This window comes from Gallinula chloropus (genome assembly GCF_964237585.1).
Source record: "Gallinula chloropus genome assembly, chromosome: 2".
NCBI classification, from domain to species: Eukaryota; Metazoa; Chordata; class Aves; order Gruiformes; family Rallidae; genus Gallinula; species Gallinula chloropus.
The window spans coordinates 24,123,625-24,145,802 of NC_140086.1; the positions used below are offsets into that span (position 1 = coordinate 24,123,625).

At 38.3% G+C, this 22,178-nt stretch overlaps 1 protein-coding gene across 1 annotated transcript in view; it reads right to left on the reverse strand.

The window, feature by feature from the left end:
- The window catches only part of VPS13B (vacuolar protein sorting 13 homolog B), a gene marked incomplete at both ends in the record, with an annotated part of 442,808 nt that overhangs the window by 367,184 nt on the left and 53,446 nt on the right, over nt 1–22,178 (reverse strand). Inside the window, 8 exons of the mRNA XM_084260382.1 lie at nt 622–816; nt 3,757–3,926; nt 4,484–4,675; nt 6,340–6,427; nt 7,764–7,901; nt 10,281–10,403; nt 10,735–10,830; nt 13,649–13,917. Coding sequence (XP_084116508.1) covers nt 622–816; nt 3,757–3,926; nt 4,484–4,675; nt 6,340–6,427; nt 7,764–7,901; nt 10,281–10,403; nt 10,735–10,830; nt 13,649–13,917 — 1,271 coding nt within the window. The remainder of the gene's footprint in view (nt 1–621; nt 817–3,756; nt 3,927–4,483; nt 4,676–6,339; nt 6,428–7,763; nt 7,902–10,280; nt 10,404–10,734; nt 10,831–13,648; nt 13,918–22,178) is intronic.

Sequence of the window (22,178 nt, forward strand, 5' to 3'; positions counted from 1 at the left end):
TAAAAATGCCACTTGAGAATTCACTTTTTTATTCTACTAACATCTCAGCAGGTGACAACCGAATAATTCCAAAGTAATTTTTCAGTACTTTTAAACCTCCCCCAAACTCACCATAAGAACTCCTCTCACTTAAAAGATCTTTAACTTAGAACATTCAAAGATTTTCATCTCGTAATGAAAAACTGAAATTATTTGGCAACAGTTTTTGATTGCATACTTGCACTACCATGGTCTATCTTGCTCTATCAATATGACAAGAAGTGACGCTTTTTTCCTCATAACATACCATCAAATTTCTACGCATAATGTACTACCATCTACATATTCTGTGAGCATTATCCTAGAAGAACGGAAAGGTTTCTTTCCAATTTTTTTTAACTCAATTTTACTATAAAGAACATGAGGCTTCAGTCTGCATAGGTTCCTTATGCAAAGTTCTCAGTTCATCTTACAAAATGTTTGGCTCAGGTCAGAAGCAGCAATCCCAACAAAATTTGTTTACATCCTTTTAGACAAGTTAAAAACTTTCTCCCAAGACGCCTGCTAACACTTATCTATACTTGTATTAACTTCTTCTCAGCACACTGCAATAAGAAACAGATCTCAAGCTTTTTTTTTTACCTTCAGATAGCAGTGTGAGTAACAGTAATGAAGCAGGTTGTCAGACGGCTGGCCAAGGCTGCTGACCATGTGCACCAGCTGCTCAGCATACATCGGCACCGAGTGCTCCAGGTTAACCTTATCCACCAAAATCCGGATGGAAGGCAAAGGCCGCAGAGGCTGGAAGCTTGCAGCATTTAACAGTCCACTTAAGTTCTAGGGGAGGGGGGGAGAAAACATGCTATTTATTATACTATAGATTTATTTCCTACCATATTTACATATTTGTGCCTACAGACACACACAAGCAAATCCACATGAAATAAAACATTTGCGGATACCATGGCCTTATTAAAAAACCTCAAATATTTTCAAAATACATTCTTTAAAGATCAAAATTTATGCAAAAACCTTTTATGTAGAATTGCCAATACCCAGGTGCTGCGAGTGGCATTGCAGGGGCAGCCTCTGTAAGGGGAGCTGAAGGGCTGCTGGACACAGCCAGATCCAGGCAGCGCTGCAGCCGCCCCACCACAAGGCACAGCTGAGCCCATTGGCCAAGCTGGTGGCTCCTCTGTGGAAATGTATTTAAGAAAGGGAAAAAACACCAAACAGGCTGAGACAGCTGAGGGTGTAAAAGTGAGAAACAGCAAGGTTGGAGGAGGGGAAGGAGGTGGTGCTCAAGGCAACAGAGCACACATTCCCATGCAGCCTGTGGAGAAGACCAAGGTGGAGTGGGTATTTTCCTGCAGACCACACCAGAGCAGGAATCCACACTGCAGCCTGTGGAGGACCCCACACTGGAGCAGACATTTCTTCAAGGACAGTGGAAAGGATTCACACTAGAGCAGAAGAAAAACATGGGGAAGAGAAAGTGGCAGAGATGGTCTCTTAAGGCCTGTCCCCCACATCTGTTTTGCTCCTAATGGTAATTGGTAAGTGATCCACCCTGTGCTACTGAGGAAGCAAAGAGAGAGTGTGGCTGGGTGAGCAGTTGGCCAAGGTCAACCCACTACAAGAATATGCAAAGTTAAAATATTTTATTCTATAAAATATTTGCTTATATTTTTATCACTCCAACTATCACTTTATGAAATACATGATGAGCTAAGCTTTATATGATTGTATATTATGTATTTACAGTCATATCAGGGACCTCAAGAAAAAAAAATGCCATTCAAAAAAAAATAAAACCACCCAACCCAAAAACAACTACAAAATTTAAAAAAAAACCAAGCTCACACAAACAACTGTTTATGAAATCTCTATCCATGAAGCTAATTCAGCACTTGACTGGACAACCTTTTGTACTTGAGCTTGATGTTTGCATGACTTTTCAACTTGAAATTATTTTTTAGGCTTGGTTTCACTCAGGAAAAATAAATTTAAACTCCAAATTAAAAAAATTAAGTAACCAAAAAGTTAACTTGAATCCACCTTGCTTGCCTCAAATCTACAGTAAATATGGGACTGTTCTCATGTTACAAAAATACCATGTGCCCATGCCCATAAGGTGAAAAGTACCACAATTCGTTAGGTTGTTCTGGGCTGAATGGAAATAATGTTTCCCATTAGGCACCTGGTAATGTCCCATTTTCTAATACTACTAGAAGCTTCTGAATGTATCCCAAGGCATCAAGAGATGATAGATGTTGTCACCAGTTCACTTACTCTGGACACCTTAACTGAAAGATAAGCAGTCTAAACTTAAGAAAAAGACACATGCTCCTAAAAGCACATTCAACGAATAAACAGCACCCACTGCAAGTGTGCAGCTTAGAGTCTAGCAACTCTACGATGTGTACTCTATCACGTGTATTTCACTTCAATGAAAATGGTTATATGAGCACACGTAATAAAATAAGGCTTCCCTTACTCTGTCCTCTTCTGCACACAATCTTAAACAACATAAACATGCCGTAAATAAGCCCATTCTACAACAAAATACAGTGTAAGTTTTGACAGTGCTCCTCTACTCAGCAGGTTTCTATTACATTATCAAGATCATTTAACATCATCATGCCTTACATCATGTAATAATACTCAAATCCATCTCAAAAACACAGTAGTAAACCTTTTCAAATGTTTTTCATGTTTCTTACATATAAATGCTTCATGAATACTAATAAGGTTACTTTCACAATGCCTTCAGAATAGACAACTTTGTCACATTTAAGATAAAAATTATCATTGTAAAGAATGGTTGATACAGAAATATTTCACTAATTTGGGAAGTCAGTTTGAATACCATTTTTTTAAATGTTTAGCATAACAAAGTATTTCACAAATAAAAGCCTCACTCCCATCGCTTTAATGGGAACAGACACTGAGAACTTCAGCCAAATACATAGCACTAAAAAAGCCTGTCCACAAGCACAAGGAGCAGGTATTTAGTGTCCACTTGCAAAACACACATTTAGTATTAGATGACATTTCCTAGAAATTTAACTCAATCAAGATCTGATGTCTCTTTTTTTCCCCCCTCCTCTTCCCTTATCCATAAAGGCCTTCCAGCCTCTTCCAAAACAGTAAATCTACTGCAGGTATTCACTACAAAACACTGATTCATCCCTACAGTATCCTCAGCCTTGTGCACTTCTTGAGTCTTATAGGAATAAAACCAGTCCAGGATTCTTCAGATATTCTTCATATACCCTGAAGAAAACAAATTTAGACTGTCATGAAATTTCCTTTCTGGCTCTCTGAGCTATTCACTCAGCAGTTAAATGCTCAGTAACAACCAAAGTCCTGCTGGCGCCCTGGCTGGGACTGGTACACATAGAGTTGACTGTTAACACCTACAAAGTCTCTACTGATCCTATGCATTTAAAGATTTCAGACTTGAAAAAGTTCAGGAAGACCTGCATGGCAAAATGGTAACAGGTATTCTTCTGATGATAAGGTTCCCATACAATCTTCCATCTGCTTTGTGATTTAAAATCTTTTTTCCTACCAGTACATGACACCTTTAGTTTAAGTGTCTATCTAGGAACCACACAAACCACTCATGTATCTAAAAGGAAGAATCATGGGCACAAAACTCCTTTGGAACTCAGTAATTCATCCAGCACATGGAATAACAGCTTGGTAAGAAAAATTGATATGAAATAGCCCCTGCTGAGATAAAGAACTGATTAAATACCCGCGTATACATACCTTCTCACCCATGATTATAGGCATCAAGTGGTCTAGTAAATTGAATTCTGCCACTGGGATTATAATTGTGCACTTAAGAACTGTAAATGTTGTAAGTCGAGTGGGAATGTATTCCTCCAATGAAGCTACTTCTTCTGAGCTTGGTATCGTTCTATTTCCATCAGTAATATCTATAATAAAATTAAGATCACATATGTTTGACCAGAAGATATAAAATATCTCCAATAGTTGCTGTCTCAGAAATGGTTAGGGACACACCCCCCCTTCACAGTTAATTTTATTCCACACTGGTTCTACCTATGGCTACATGCAAACCTAATTGGATTTTCTATTTCTGTCTCAGAAACTCAGCAGTTTATCGCAGCTTGTTTCTATGCATTTTTATCCTGCACAGCTATTGCTTCAAACTGAAATACATACCAACAGGAATACTTTCTTCTCTAAGGCTCCAAAATTCAGCAAGTGTTATTGATGAAATGAGCCCTTCTTACTCAGCAAGAGGCTTGCTATTGAAACAAATGGCCTCCAGAGTGTCTGAAGTTCTCTTAGAGCTACACCCAACCTTGATGGGGATACTGCAATTAGTTTTATTTTAAAATTTCACTATTTGGATTCAAAATCCCCTGACAGATTTAGAGTGCAACTATTTGGAACTTGCACCTTCAGGAGCCCTGCATATGGTCTGCTTTAATTCCATGTATTTGTGTGCAATGCAATAGGAGCTAACCTGGCTTAGTTCTGCTGTACGGCTCATATTCATGTTCCAGAGCACACACTATCATTTTCATTATCCGGTGTACCGCGCTGCTGTCCAATCGAAGATTGAGCGGGCCCACAATGAGGCTTTTTGTAGACATCTCCTGAACGCTCCCAATATCTTCACTCTTTACTGAAGAAAGGTCTTGCTGATTCCCAGAAACTACAAGAAGTTTTATAAATAATAACAAATTACCCCAACCAATTGGACATGGTAAAATCTATCAGTTACTTTCACTTCAAATCCTGTGATCACTGACATATAAACATAAAGAAAATATAACTATGGAAATTGAACACATAAAAATACCATGACTATTTTAACACATTTAAACAAACATTATTCCCATTTAACACACAACAGTCAGGACAAGATTCTGCCTTTCATCCAAGCATTGCAGAGCTTCGGAACCTTTCCCTTAACTGTGTATCTCTCGAACTTGGACATTTGAAGATGTCCAAACTTCTGTGGCAACTTAACCCCAGGCACCCATAACAGTTACGCTGTTCAAAACTTTCTACAGTTTATCACAAAGATATCACAAATGTTCAAGGAAAAGGTCTGCTGTGAAGAAGCTACAGGTGGGGCCCTTGAAATGGGCGGGTACATGGGTTAGAACAGCAGCAAGAATCACACTCCCTTTTACTGTCATAAACCAGACTGATCCTTCCTTCCATCCACTGATGAGGTAAAAACATGAACAACGAGAATGAAAACTTCTTTAATCATGTCTCAGACCATTTGTTAGGAGGACCAGGGTGGTTTAGTCTCTGCATCCAGATGATCTAACACCTTTATGCTCACAACAGAAACCTCTGCACCAATTAAAATATAGCTATTGGGCTTTTTTTCTGATATAAATACAAAAGAATAAAGGTAAATAATTTCTGGTCACAACGTATTCTGCTTTCCATAAACCATGCCTAATTCTGACCAAAAAAAAATACCTTTACAGAGTGCTCCAAAATAAACTTATAATAAACATCACACCAAAATAGACACTACAAACAAAAGAATTTCAAAAATACACCATGAGTACTGTAAGTCATGCAAATCAGTGACCAGGGAACTGACAGGATACATAACGTTTCAGGGAAGTTCTTATTTTGCATTGAAATACAAAACAAAAAATAGAAAATTAAGTTGGAAAGGAAAGAATCAGAATTTCAAAATAAGACTACTGTGCATGACTATCTTTGCTTTCATTCAAAGTACTCAACGCGTTTCATGCACTTCTGTAAGTGACAGCTGAAACTCCTGAGGTTAATGTTATCCATGAGGCACTTGCTGTTTAATCAGTAATCGTGTGCTTCAGGAAAGGTTAAAGGGGCAAAGAAGGTGTCAAACAAAAATTATCTTGACAGATAAAAATCTTACAGTCACAGCAATCACCTCCTATAACTTAAGTTAGTTTTTTTAGTGGAAGGTGGTATGCACTGATTCTCAAAAGACATAGCCTCCCTCCCCCCAAAGTCAATAATTACAATAAAAGTTTAGGAAAATAAGGTATCATAGTTGATGCACTTCACCACTGCTACAAGAGAATTATTTTCAGTTTAGTAGCTGGCTATAAAAGATAGTATTGTGATTACTTCTAGGGGGTGGGGGGGGGAGGGGGGGCGGCGGGGAACAAAACAGAACACCAACAATCAACAGCTAACCCAAACAGCCAATCTCAAACACATCAGTGAAGATTAAACCATTTTAACAATGAACCTGATGGCAAATCTAAGGTAAGTCAGAGGACAGTTGTTTAAGGACCAGCTGGGCATGAAGTGTCTTTGTTTCTATTATTTAACAGAGTAAACAAAGAAAAAAAAAGCTACCTTTGCCACTGGTGCTTTCCATTGTGTACAAGTAATCCATGTAGAAAGCCCCAAACCTCTGCATTCCAGCTATCTCTGTGTACGTCTCCTACCAACAAAACAAAGCAAACAAAGAAAATGTTGTATAAGGAAAGAATCGTGAGATTACCAACTGATAGGTTGGTATGAGAAAGATATATTCATGTTTGGATTTGTGCATCAACACACGGAAAGGCTTATCAAAACAAAGGACAGAGGTTATCCCAAAGAATTCACCTTTCTGATAGGTAATGTAACTTCTATTTGAGGCCACACAAAGGGACATCCATAATTCCAGTGGACATGCTGACCAATTCATCAATAACATCTAGTTAATTAGTACCTTTAATGGAGTAAATATTCTTCACTTGACCTCCTGCATCCAACAGATTTGCCTAATTAAATACACTGAAAACTGAAGGTCACTTATTTATGCTTTTCCATGTAAGGAACATTGTGCTTTTACCTTTAAACAGTAGGACACTTACTAAAACTTTATGCCATCATTGGGATTTATACATAATATAATCCACTATTACACAGTAATTGTGCTTCCCTCTTGTCAAAAAAAAAAAACCCAGACAAATCATACAAGCACTGAAGACAGGCTAAGGAAAGAATAAAGCTTAAAACTAGAAGACACTGTGGGAACTGTCTCAATAAGTATTTGTGATTTCACTAATTAGATTTATTTTTTAAGGAGATTCTTCAGGGTTACACTTCTTCATCAGCTGAACTAAAAAGATGAAAATAGTAAAATTTAAAGTAGTTAGATATATTACCCATTCAGTACTATAGAGCACAGAACTCCACCTATGAACACACCTGGAAGGGACCACCTTGGTCACTGCATCCAGTATTTAATAATCGCATACAAACAGGGAATAAAGTTTTACTGTAGAATTAACAACAGAGCCTGTGACTGAAATTTGTCTCTACCAAAGGCAGAATTAACAAGACTTTCTCTAAATAGACAAATATAGCACACAGACAATAAAAATAGCACTAGTCAAGATCTGGACTCCAAGAGAGCACTTCTTAGTTGAAGGCCATTAAGTACTTACTGGTTGGGTTTAAAGAAGTATGTGCTGGTAAAGCCTGACTTTTTCCTAGCATTCCCTCATATCTGCTTTTCTCTGCAGGTGTTCTGCAGTTGTGCTTTTGGAACCTATAGCATTCATTTAGCTTTTGGGGCAGAAGGGGAGATTGACATTTCTTTTAGACATGCTATTGTTTGGGGGTTTTTTAATAAAAACAGGTTTCTATCTTTTTAGCAAAGTAAGATTCAGTTAAACATGACAAACTAATAAAAAATTATTGTCTAATAGTACCTAGATCTAAATGATCATAAGAAGTCCATTAGAGAGCACTCAAATTTTTTTCTAAGAAAAATTTAATTCTCTGACCTTATGATGAGCTGCATCCAAGATAAATTCTGCACGAATACTGTTGTTTTCTGGACTTCTGTAATCAAATAGTGAATTCGTAAGGTATGTCATCCCTTTTGCACTCAAATTTTCTCCACAATTAAAGAAGTAGGCCTCCTGTATGAAGTAGCAGAAAAACAAGGCAGGGCAGAAAAAAAAATAATACAAGTTCACACAGCAGTTTTTATTTTATAATAGCAGACTAATGATGTGGTATCATCCCTCAAGAGCATATTTCATGATGAATGCAGATAAGACAATAACTTTATTCAAATAAAACTGCTTTCCAGTCCCTCCCCCTTTCAAATTAATAAAAAAGATCTGAGCTAGTGGATATTGTGCCACTCATGACACATAACATGCTAGTGTCATTTTAACAGGAAATAACCTGAGATTATCATTACTGCATATTCTGTCCAATCCTCTTAATTACAGTCAGTCGTATCACGACAGATTCCATCTTTCTGAGTGACCCCTGCCTTCCAGATATTTTATCTATCCTCTTCATGACAAGCAGTTATTTCAACATATGACCTTCTTGCTACTCTATCACTCTTCTTTATTCTTCCAGATTTTTACATGGCTTCTCCATGTCCCAAACCTTCCATTCTTCTGAAATCAACACAACTTTTACATCAAGAGTTCTTCTTCCAAAAAGGTTAGAGAGATATGAAAAACAATTGAGACTAACTTTTTTCAACTATTTATTCTCAATCTTGTACAACAAATCTAGTATCTTTATAAAAGGCACAGTCCTGACTATAGCAGTACAGAAAAAGAACCAGTGACAGCATCTTTTACAGCTGGCTCATGCTTGTCTCCCCAGCCTGTCATTCTGGAAAAGCCATTGGAGCACACCAGCTGTGTGTCCCCCACCACACCTCTATAATCCCAATAATATCCTACTGTACAACAGAATAAGGTTAACTGATTTTTGTTCCTTTTCTGTGCTGCATGCCATGCCGCTCTGAAAGGAGAGATATAAGAACCTGTCCTGCTATACCTACCATGGGACAGTATATAATCATTTTCCAAACAAGGAGCTACTTGACATTGATAAATAGTCACTTTCTACCTTCTTTCACATTCTTAATTTTTCTCCTTAAAATACTTTAAGACTTACATTTTGCAGCCTCTCACTCTTCCATATTTTTCTTTCCAACTGTACAGAGCAGACATCAAGTTCTATATTCCAGTGACACATCCAAAAACACTTCTATCACAACTGGTAACAACAGCCTTTCCAAATGCTTGCAATCAAATATTTTAATAAATAAATTTGCCTTCTATAATGGAGTGATTACATCAGTGGACAAGGCAAGAGGTACGGAAGTTATTTATCAGGACTTCTACAAGACTTCTGACACCATTCCCCACAACATCCTTCTAACTCAACTAGAGAAACATGGACTGCATGGATAGACTGCTCGGTGGATGACGAGATGGTTTGATGGTCACATCTGGAGGGTAGTGGTCAACAACCCAATGCCCAGACAGAGATCAGTGATAAGTGTTTTCCCTCAGGGATCCACAATGGCACCAGTACTCTTTAATACCTTCACCAGTTACACAGACAGTGGGATCAAATGCACACTCAGTAAATTTGTGAGCAACACCAAGCTGTGTGGTGCAGTTGACATGCTTGAGGGACAGGATGCCATCCAGAGGGACCTGGACAAGTTTAAGAATTGGGCCTCGATGAACCTCATGAGGTTCAACTTAGCCAAGTGCAAGGTCCTGCACATTGGTCAGGGCCATCCCCCTGGGAGGACGAAGGGATTGAGAGCAGCCCTGAGAAGAAGGATTTGGGACTACTGGTAGACAAAAGCTGGACATGAGCCAGAATAAAGTGCTTGCAGCCCAGAAAGACAACCATATCCGGGGCCACTTTAAAAGAAGTATGATCAGCAGGTTAAGGGACATGATTTTCCCCCTCTAATCTGCTCTTGTGAGACCCCCACCTGGAGTACTGCATCCAGCTATGGGTCCTCACCACATGAAAGACATGGAGCAGTTGGAGTAAATCCAGAGAAGGGCCACAAAAATGGTCAGAGGGCTGGAGCAGCTCACATATGAATAAAGGCCGAGAGTTGGAGAGACCTTATTTCAGCCTTTCAGTACTTAAAGGGTGTTTGTAAGAAAGATGAGGACAGACTTTTTAATAGAGCATGTTGCAATAGGACAAGGGGTAATGACTTTAAGCTAAAAAAGAGCAGATTTAGACAAGATACAAGGAAGAAATTTTTTTATGACAAGGGTAGTGAAACCCTGGAGCAGGCTGCCCAGAGAATTTCTAGATGTCCCATCCCTGGAAACTCATGTTCAGGTTGAGCAGGGCTCTGAGCAACCTGATCTAGTTGAAGATGTCCCTGCTCATTGTGGGGGAGGGAAGGCGGAGTAGATGACCTGTAAATGTTCATTCAAACCAAAACTATGATACTAAAGCATACCAGGATTGTTTATTCATCAAGTCAACTGATATGGAAATATACTCACTTCATCACTCCTATTCATGTTCTCTTCAAAGTCTTTAATTCCCATAATTCCTTTAAGGCACATAGCTTGACAACCAACAAAACCTATCTGGCAATCAAAGAAAAGTTCACCTTTCATAAGGACCTAGAGAGGGGAAAAGCAATATTTGGAAGAATTGACTCCATAAGAAATCAGAGAAAAGCAAATTTAAATATGTTTAGGTTTGTACATTTAGAGTTCTGAAAAACAGCAAGTTAATTAAACAGGGCACTTGGAAGGAAGGGAAGCTGATGACTACAGCACTACAAATTTAGATAATTTATATCTACATGATTATTACAATAAACTCATCCAAGATAACAGAATATGAACAATCAGTAATGAAATAATTTCAAAATATTTTTAGTAACTATTTACTACAATATTTATAATGAACCAAAACCAAAGACCCAATCCCTTGTCAATGGAAAATTACCTCAACTGTGGTTCCTTCTTGTTCCCAGCATAGAACTTCTTTAGATTTTACTTTCTGTGGGCTGTAATAACTACTTTCAGCTTGCATTTCAGTGAGCTATGAAACAACAGGATAAATGCTTTATATAAGTCAGTATTAGTATTAAACAGCAGTAACATCATTAATATACAGAACTGATGAAGACAAATCAAATTATGAGCTAAAATTTATTAACAAGCAGGAAACAGGTGCAGTTAAACAGCTGTAACGCATTATCCATATTAGAACTTCTCATATTCAACTCCTGGTGGAAGTATGCCCTAACAGAAAGTTTTAAACCCACTACAGAATTTTTAGTTTGCTCATCTAAAGAGAAGCTATGTGAAGAGATAGAACAGATACACAGCTGCATTATAAATATAGTATCAAATTATAAATTGCTATAGAAATCCATAAATATATAATTTATTCATCCCAGAAAACAATTAAACAGCATAATAATATTAAGGAATCATTTTTATTACAACCATACTCATTTTATTTCTCATCATGGCAATTGAGAAACATTTATTTGTATTTTTTGCATGATTTTGATATAAATATTTGAAGCGACAAAACACAAGAGTCAAGTTAAAAAACACTACTTGCAGCTAAGAAGAGGGAGAAGAGAAGCATGAAATAATGACCATAGTGTGTTTTGCATTAAAATAATTCTTAGGTTTGTTAACGTTGAGCAGCTTAAATAGTTCAAATTCTATTTTTTATATTAAAATATCCACAAGCTCTCATTACTTTCAAGAATGGATACACATGGATGTTGTTTCAAATTAAAATTTGGTAATCCAAATGTCCAAGAAAATTGGATTTAAAAAAAATCACTGATCACCCTTCAGCTGTGTGCAATTATTGTAGAGGAAAAGCAATTAATTGATTAAAAGAAAACAGACTTTACAAGAATCATTTTCACCATTATTAGAAAATGCTACATTTAATTTGGCATGATTTTTAGCTGGAATGATATCAACTGTTCAGAATGCTAATGCAGAAACTTGACCTTAATTTTAACCAAAATACGAACCACAAATTAATTCCATACATTCTTTGCATGCAAGCAGAACAATGTACTCTGTTTTCCCCCGACTGTCACCATATTATTATCACACATCGCTTCACATTTAAAATTTATAGAATGTAAGATGTTACATTTTAAGAGGTTTTATCACTTCCTAAGCTTCCCAAAGAAGTATCAGAAAAGTCCAATTCAGCCAATCTTGTTCAAAAAGCTTCATATTGCGTGAGCAAAGAGCACATAAATTTACTACTGTATGGAAAAGCACAAAAGAAAGAAGATGCTGAACCATGATATGTGAGAAATATTGAGTTTTGGCTGGTTGGGGTTTTTAAGTGGAGTCCCAGGGATATAATTAAAGGAGGAAAGAAAGATTTTTCCATTAATTATTTTAAGCCTCTTTGTGGGTAGGGGCAAGGAGTGTGGGTTGAGTTTTTGTTTTTTTCTTTTTTTTAATGAAAGCTGAGGCTGACTGACAGAGAAAAACATGACCGAAAGTCTGTTGATGCTTTATGTCCTCAAATTTTGCAACCAAAGTCATGTGTCTCATCCCTTTTGATAGTTACAGAGCAGCTAAATTCTCTGCTATGCCACCAAACAAAAATAACTAAGAGAAAACAGCCATGAAGACACATGGAACAGCTGCCCATGCACAGATGACAAGTCAAATGGTCAAGAAAATGACAGGGAGCTGCTGATGGCATTGAGTGCATGATCAGGCACATCAACATTCTATGAGGGTCACAGAAGTACTGTAGTTCATCTGAACGTCTCAAAGACCTAAAAATAACCTTAGTTATTTTGCTGCTCGTAGAAACAGTATTAGTTCCTGTTCTGAAGAGTTCTGACCTTGATTTAATATGTTTATTAATAAAATCAAGAGCCACTTTCTACTATGTTTTCTACTATAGCCACTTTCTATTTCATAGAGCCATAGAATCTTTATGGTTGGAAAAGACCTCTCAGAACATCAACTCTAACTGTCTGTCCAATACCACCATGTCAACTAAATCATGTCCTAGAGTTCCATATCTACATGTTTTCTGAACACCTCCAGGGATGGTGACTCCACCACCTCCCTGGGCAACCTGTTCCACCCAACCACTCTTTAGTGAAGAAATTTTTTCCCCATGGCCAATCTAAATCTCCACAATGTAACCTGAAACCATTATTATGCACATGCTACATATTGTTTGCACAGAGCTTGGCATGCATAGAAAGTATTTTTCTAATTCACAACCTTCATTTTTGTTTTCTGTCAGTACATGTTAATATCTTATTTAGATTCTCCATATTCCCTTCTGCAAGCTTACAAAAGGATGAGAGAGAAGCCCAGCAACTATTTTGAGTTTTATTTACAGAAAATACTAAAACATTTCTCTACATACATAGTTTAGAGCTCAGAGTTTATGCACAATTTATCTTTTTTCTTTAACTCAATTACAACCCATAGAAAATTCAACGCTATCAATTCAAGTTCATATTTGAATACATTAAAGTTTAAAAAAACATCAATTCCTCCATGAATTCTTTTTTATAAAGTATATTTATATAAGCATTAGATGGATAGAATAGTGCAACAGGCATTCAAATAAAGCCTTTTAAACTTCTGATTCAAAGTAAGTTAATCAAGTGGTTTACCTTTAAAATTAAAACTTTTGTGCTCAAATTCACCTCAAACAGCAAAACCACCTCACACTACAATTAACAATACAATAGGATGTGAATGGAACTTTCAACATTCACTTTTTTATTTATTAATGTAATATTCTCTGTCTTGAATCAAACAGTAGACAAGCACTAGTAGTCTTCACACACTTTCTCAACAAGCCAAATAAATCCTATACAACACAGAGAAATACTTACCTTGAAAGTCACTGTTGCCTTTGTACAGTAAAACCCAACTGAAATAATAGGATCCTTGAGGGATTGAGATTTCTGCTGATGTAGTGTTGTTCCATCATCAATTCCACTGGAATCATTCTCTTCATCATCATAACTCACAATAGCAGGAACAAAAGACCAAGCCCAAGAAACCCATCCTTGTTGCTGGTCATCATCTTGATGCAAATAAGGATCTTGATTAATATGCTGTGTTGGATATTGCATTACTGAACTTGTTTCATCTTCTGCACCTTTTAAAACAAAAACTAAGTCAAATTTCAAGTCAACCATGCTTAAAATTTAATTTATTTTACTCAGAATTACAGTAGGTTAAATTTATCTAGGACAACATTCCACATATTCACTGATATTTGGTTTATAGTGATAGAAAATAAGTAGACATTTCAAATTTCTTAATATAAGTTTCTATATTAACATTTGTCTCAGAAAGGGTCTAATGGCTTTATTATTGTACACTTGCTGCAAGTCCAAAATTAGTCGCCTATACCACGCACTTTCAAGACACTTATTTAGACATTGGGTGATGGGAGAAAGCAGAAGCAAATGCACTCATAAGAACTCTCTGCACATGCCTGGAGGCAAAGACGCCTCTGCCCAACCAGTGACTGAGCACCACAGGCTCCCTCGCTCCCAGAAGAGAAACAGACAGAGCCTCCACGGATTGGGATAAGGACAGTTTACTGACAAAAGCACTGTGAAAGGGGAACAATAACAGCCAATTACACTCTCACCCGGTGGTAACACACAGTACCATACCAACCCCAGGATAAGAGAGTGCTGCACAACACAAGGACGAACCAGATGCCCTGGCTGCACTTGGACTGCTCTGGAGGCATCTAGCAGTGCCCCTCCCCAACCAGGGGGTGTGATGTCAAACGGTGTGGAAACCAACCCCAGGCTGACTCAGCCCACCCAGACTGACTGCTTGGGGAGGCTGACTCTGGCCTAGCCAGAGCCACGACAGTTATGAATGACTCAGGTCCTACATTCGGTCTACACAACCATAAAATTCATCCTTCATTTAGCACACCTCTTTGATGTAGCATGTATAGACACAGAGACAAAAGATGCCAAATAACAGCTTGGCTTGTAATATTTTGGAAGTCATTAAAATACAACAGCACAGCAGCTGGACCAAAATGGTGGTATCTATACACTAAGACAGAAAATAGAAAGAGAGGAAGATACACTGATCTTCTATCACGAGACTAAAACTACTACCACAAGTAAGAAATTACACCTTTTGTATATATATTTTTTTTCCTGCCTGCATTAGTTCTCAGCCAGGCAAGGCTGATACAGCTACACCTGTGGCTACATAAATGCAAGTGCTGGCACCAGGGAAAGAGGAAGGGAAAGGATCACCATCACTGCTGGCAATAGCATGAATTTTCATCTGGTTGAATAAACTGTGAAACTGCATAAATTAAACTTGGTAGGTACTTCAAGAACACAGCTGTAGATGTTCATTCTTGTATCACTAAAATAGATATTAAAATTCATTTCCTCATCTGTGTTTTTCCCCACTATAAGCTAAAGAAGCTACTGCAAACTCACAGCTAAGAAGATGCTACCATTAAGTTTGAATACAAAACTTGCAGAAAAATAAATCATGTTTAAAAAAAATTGAAAAGATAAATTTGCAATGAACAAGAGTTATCTGGCTGATAACAGTTTTGATGCTGACCTTGGGAATGCAATAGCCCTGAAATTTGTCCTTGTGGCATGAACTGGCCTTGAAGAATCTCAAATGTAGTAACACAGATGCTTTCAGAGCAATAAATGGTTTCTGTATGACCTTCCTTCACATGCATTTGTTATGTAAGGAATGCACAGAAATGACTAACATGCAGGAAAACAACTTCAGTGTTTGTACAAATTCCCCCTGTACATTTATACTGCTCAATGGCTGTGTTGCCAAACTGAGTTTTATTTGAAAGCAGACATTCACTTTGGATCTATACCATAGCAAGACAATAAACTGCCACAAGATAATTCCTAATATTTGCTATGCTAATAGCTTATGTTTTTCATGTTTAACTAGTTTTGCTTCACCGCAGACATCAAAAAACAGTGGTTCACCACCCTATTACACAACTGCATGTGCACAATTGTCTGAAGGGTCAGCCCCAAAGGGTGATAGTGGCAGCCACTCACTAGTGGGACTGCCCAAGGTTCCACGTTAGGTCCAGCTCTTTTTAATATTTTCATAAACAACCTGGACACACCCTCTAGTCCTAAGTAAATTTGCAGGTGTCGACTCTGTTGAAGAGAAGCTTTACAGAGAGACCTGGACAGAGGAGAGAGCTGGGCAGTTGCCAACAGCGTGAAATTTGATACTTGTCCTTGTTGTAACGATTCTGCACATGGGAAGGGGCAACCCTGGCTGCACATACAGCGTGGGGTATCAGGAGTGCCAGCCATGGTGAAAGGAATTTAGGGATCTCAGTTGACAGAGTTAAACACGAGCCAGCAGTGTGCCCAGGCAGGCAGGCAGTAGGTGCATAAAGCACAGCCTTGCCAGCCAGTCCAAGGAGGGGATTGACCCACTGCAGTGACACAGCCTCACCTCAAGTACTGTGTGCAGTTTGGGGTGCCACAGCACAAGAGGGACATAAAAATACTGGACAGTGTCAAGAGGAGGACAACATGGATGGTGAAGGGTCTGGAGGGGAAGTATTATGAGGAGAGGCTGAAGTCCCATAATTTGTTCAGCCTGGAGAAGAGGTTTATGGCTTCCTGATGAGGGGGAGTGAAGCAGCAGGCATCGATCTCTCTTTGGTGACCAGTGACAGAACCCAAGGGAACGGCATGAAGCTGAGACAGGAGAGGTTTAGGTTGGCTGTTAGGAAGAGGTTCTTTACTGAGAGGGTGGTTGGGCATTGGAACAGGCTCCCCAGGGAAGCAGTCACAGCACCGAGCTTGACTGAGGTCAAGAAGCATCTGGACAATGCACTCAGTCCCATGCTCTGACTTGGCTGGCCCTGTGTACAGCCAGGATGTGATGATCCTTATGGGTCCCTTCCAACTCAGGATACTCTGTGATTCCACGCATTAGCACAGCAATCCAAGTTGCACATAACTGGAAAAAGATACCAACCAACACCAGCAGAAACTAAAATCCCACATACCAAACTCTAGTCTGCACGCTATTCTACATCTCCTTTTAAAAGGAATTATACGCCCAACACTTTCTAGCTGAAAATCTGATGTCATCTTGATTGTAGCATGAAGACAAGGTTACAACAAAGTCACACATTCGTGGGGCAGAACTTTTACATTTTTAAGCAGCAACACACTGAATTTGTACAGGTGATTCAGGTAGCCCAGAATCAGTACTGCAAAATAATAAGACTTAAATGTTTCTTCTTATTTTTGCACCGAGAACATCATCTTCTGGGAGTGTAACATGAAATCTTCAGGTTCAGCTCTAGAGAATCCACTTTTTCATGCTATGTTCCTATGGCTATTAAACAAAATTCCCCAAGCTTCTACTCTCAATTTTTTCTTACTGTAAATTAAAACTACCTTAGTGAAGTACTCATGGACAAGAATGAATCACCTTCCAAATTGGTTAAGAAAATTCCAAATGAAGAATAATGTCACAACGTTTCTGAAGTGCTGAAATAACACCAATAATTATTCTGAAGCGCTCCCCATGAGCTCCCCATTAGCTTGGGGTTGCTAATCCATTATTTTAAAATTCTAATTATTTAAACAATGTTGCAACCTCAATAAAATTAGTAGCAGATGTATGAGTTAACAGTGAGCTACAGAACAAGTGGCCGTGATTTTAAAAAACCAGAACCAGGACAAGAGGTAGGTGGTCTGTTTTTTATTTTAATAGCAAAGGAGACTAAACAATGTGAAACATTACAATAGAAGGGCAAATACCTTTGGCTTGAGATACAAATCACAGAACAATTGATCTCACAGTGATATGAAGGTACAGGTACCAAATATGCAGAAGCTGTTAGCTGTCTGACAACGCCAACCCAGTAAGTGCTTTTGCTTCATACCCTGCATACAGCTTCAAACAGATCAACTGGAAATACACGTTGCTCATTGAAAGCATTGGGGGGAAAAACAACTAAAGAAGTCACTTGCATTCTACTGTCTACTTTAAGCCACTTTTCAAATTAGCAGCAGAAAAACTGGCTTAATATTTAAGCTTTTATTAAATAAGTAAAAGTTAAAGGTCAACCTGTGACTCATACCTTTCAAAGATTTGATCATGTTTTCTATGGTCTCTACTTCAAGAGAAAAGAAAATGGCAAGACAACATACAATACATGTTGAAAAGGCATTCATAAAAATCTAGTTCTCCACAATAAGATTTTATTTCCTAAAACAATTAAATTTGTTTCTATTACATGTTTTTGTCTCCCCAATTTAGGAACTTTATAATTTGAGAAAATTTAATCTTTACTCATTTTTTTAATTTGCTACTCATTTTACCTGCTGTTCACTTGTTAACAGATGTAAGCAATACCTATGTGCCTAAACACGTATTCCAAATCCATGAAATTTGGCTATTCCCATGCAATGATCTTGATCCCCATCCTCAGCCCACAGAATCTCAGCAACCAGTTATAGTGCTCTATTATATAGTCCCACAACAAAGTTAGCCACTGCCATGCTGGTTGTTACATAGCTGCACAATGCAGTGACCTCACAAGCCCTGTTCCACAGGTGTCTCTCTACACTGCATCTTCACAGTTTACTGCACAGGTCACTTACTCCCAAAACACACATAAAAACAGTATTATGTACCCCAGTACAAAGATCATATGCCTATCTCCATCTCTTTTACCATCAAAACAAGACAGGCAAAAAGTGCAGCGAGAAGAAAAACACACAGATAAGTGTCATTTGGCACACATCACTTATTATCCTGGCATCATTTTAGTCAAACAGGGGATCATTCTTTCCACTGTTCAAGAATAACTCTTCTCTACCCTAACTCTTGAACAAAGTACACAGCTGCTTTTCCACAGTCAAGTATGGATAAGCAACTTGATTTCAGTTCTCCCATTTTTATCCTAATAGGATATTGCAGAGTCAATTCCTTCTCTGACAACTAGTGCTCACCTAGAATTTCTTGCTGTCAGAAGTTATTTGCACCTGGTTTTCTCAGTCAAATCAAATCCCACATTCAGCCCAAAGCTGGCAAATTATTAAATTAACTCTCTTGATCTACTTTTTGTTTCACTGGTATCCCAAGAAGTTACTCATACTATTGTTCTTGCCACCAAGTTTTCAATTAGGAACAATTCAGTCCATTAAAAATTTGCATTTTATAGGATCCATGCAATATTTCATTCTGTTTAGTGCTGCAAAAGCGTTAAAGAAGGTCTTTGTGAATGCAAGTAGTTATTTGGGGGTGGGGTGTGGCAGTAAGGATCACAACAAGATCGGTATGGTTTACAAAGATGAGAAAATTTCACAATATTCCTTTAGGATGGAAAGGTAGAGTTATTTCCATTTCACACCCGAGAAATGTTTCATATGCTTGAATTGTATCTGCCATGGATTTCATTCCATGAAAGAAAACACACATAAACACACACCCGCCTCCCCCAACAAACCAAACACGAAGCCCTTTCATAATATACAATCTTACAGCAATCATTCAGAGGAGGCAGCAGTAGGAACTGTTAAAGCCACTCAAGCTCAGTAGCTCATATCATACTGCTCACAATTCCAAATTCTCACATTTGTCTGAAGCTTCTTGCTCAGCATCTCCTAACATCATCATGCAGATCCACCTCAGCTCCCTGCCTGCCTTCCCTATGCCCTGCGCCTCAGCCATCCAGCTTTTCATCTCTAGTCCATGGTTTGTGTTTCTTTCCCCGGCGAGTGCTAGACTTTCCAGCACTGGCTAGACTTGGGAATCTTATTAATGTTTATATAAGTCTGAAGTGTGGGACACAGAGGGAAATAGCCAGCCTTTTTTCAGTTGTCTGTGGAGACAGAACAAGGGGCAATTGCCTCAAGTTGGAGCACACAAAGTTCCACATCAACGTGCAGAAGAACTTTCTCACAGTGATAATGACAGAGCACTGGGACAGGCTGCCCAGGATGCTGCGGAGTCTCCTTCTCTGGAGATATTCAAGACCCATCCAGACACCTACCTGTGTGACCTGCCCTAGGGAACCTGGTTTGGTTCTCTAGGACCAAAAGGTTCGAGTCAAGAGACTTGATCTCTTGACATCCCTTCCAACCCTTACAATTCTGTGATTCTGAGCTCTTTCTGTTCTTCAAACCTCTCAGATCATTTACTCAACCAGCAGTAATATCTCCATCTTAGACCATGTATCTCAGCAACTCCATCCAGCTAAATTCCAGCTCTCCTTTGATTTAGGCACGAAAGAGGACAAGAAGCTAGAATGCATTTTCACTTCCAGTTACAGTAGTGAATATTTTTTCCCCATAACCCAAAAGCTTATTCTGAAGTCCCAGCCTCTAAAAATTGCTGGTCCTGCCATAGGCTCTCGTCCAAACCATTCACACTTCTGTATCTCTCTGCACTGAAATACAGCTACTTTGCCCTTGGCAACACCAGTACAAGACATCCAAGACCACAACTCCAGCAGTCTACAACCCCTCAGAAGAAATAGCCCTGTCCAGCCCTGATCCAAAACATGGTCTAGTCTACACGCAGTAATAAGTGAATTCACATGCCTAACTAGAGCCTGTATTTCTGGCCTGTAATTTTACACACATACTTTGAATGCTTTCAGTTTGACAGAATTTGAACAGATTTTACTCAGACAGCAAAATATATGTTCATGATACAGCCTACCCTGCTTATGTCTGGGTATACAGGAACAAACTGCTGTTGGAATATTCTGAGACACAGATAGGTGACTGATTTTATGATGTCAACAACAACATGATAAAAAAAAAAATCAGTCCCGCTCAAGACTTAAGAAATAGGAATAATGGAACCCAGTAAATTCCTTGAACTGCTTACTAATAAATACTGGGTTAAACTGTTTAATGAATCTTCAGAACCCTTTCAAAGAGTTACAAAAATATAATCTATAATGGAGGTCTGTACATTATTAAACTGTAAAGAATTTAGGCGCAATTCCAGTGGAATTAGTCTTAGATGTCATGAAGCATTACTCTTGGGAAAAGATGCGGCTAATATAGCTCGGCATATAACACCTATCATTTATCATTGTACTTGATTACATTTTTTTTTCTGAAAATGGTAGTGCATTCTAAGTTTCCTCAGAAATGTTCAAATCTGTGGTTGGAAATTTGGATGACAAATGCACCATGATGTGCTAAGAAAGTGTTGGGCTTTTTCCCTTCTCAGACAGATTTAACAGAGTCAGAAGGAAAAAAAAAGCAGAAAAGAGCTCATAAACTGATGGTATGGGTAACCTGGTTAATGTCAATTTGGCATTACTGCTTAATTGCAGTGAATGAAAGGGAAAAAATCCTTAGATATTTAAAAGTTTTATTTATCTGTGCATACGTATATGTGCACACGTGTGTAGATGCCTACATATATATTGAACTCTATGCAGGACACAAATATAAATGCTATGAAGGAAAAGAGTTTAACAGTTGTGCCTGTGTGTGGCAAAATATTTTGCAGTGAAGACAGAAACAGACTTCTAGAACTGTTTCTATAGCTCTGGCTTGGCCACCCAACAATTGCCATCTGGTTTGTGTTCTGAAGGAGATAGCTCTGTCAAATAGATATGATCATATAATTAAGTACAATGACAATATTTAAGCACAGCTTAGTTGAACAAAAATTGCACAGGAAATCACAGATTTCTTCCTTGGTGGCTGTTGTCATTGCAACCTTAGTCTACCTTCTTCCCCTTCGGACAACTCTTGCACACATCGTGTGAAGTCACGTGAGATTATTTTTTAGATGGCTATTTTAAGAAAAAGCAGGAAGTCACATTCACAGTTAAAAAAACAAAAAGGGGATTTACAAACAGCAGTTGCAATTCAACCCTCCTGAGGACATGTTTTAGAAATATGAATGACAAGCAACACACTGCCAAAGATTTTACTCATATTTGGACAATCTTATATTCCATTCCAGATGCAGAAAATAGTCAGTACTTGTAGGCAGATGCCTTTTGTTTTAACCTTAATCTTCACTTAAACTGTATTTCTGCTTCACCACCCCTCTCACAGCCTAAACAAACGAAGCTGAACAAATAAAACCCTCATAACTCTACTATCTAACTGCTATCCTCATCCACAGTTGAAGTGGTTCATTGCAGCCTTCTCAGTACCCAGCTAATCTTTGTCTCCAATCCAGACGTGCTTTTTCCACTCTTCCAATGCCTTTCCTATAATCAAATAGCCCTGTGCACCTATAGTAGCTCCAGGAATTCAGCTACAAAAAAGTTCACTCTAAATATATCATAATTCTCTATGGTGCAAAAACATGACCAAATTTGGGTGAACTGTGATAGCGAAGAAAAATATTCATGGTAGAAAGACAACCCTCTGT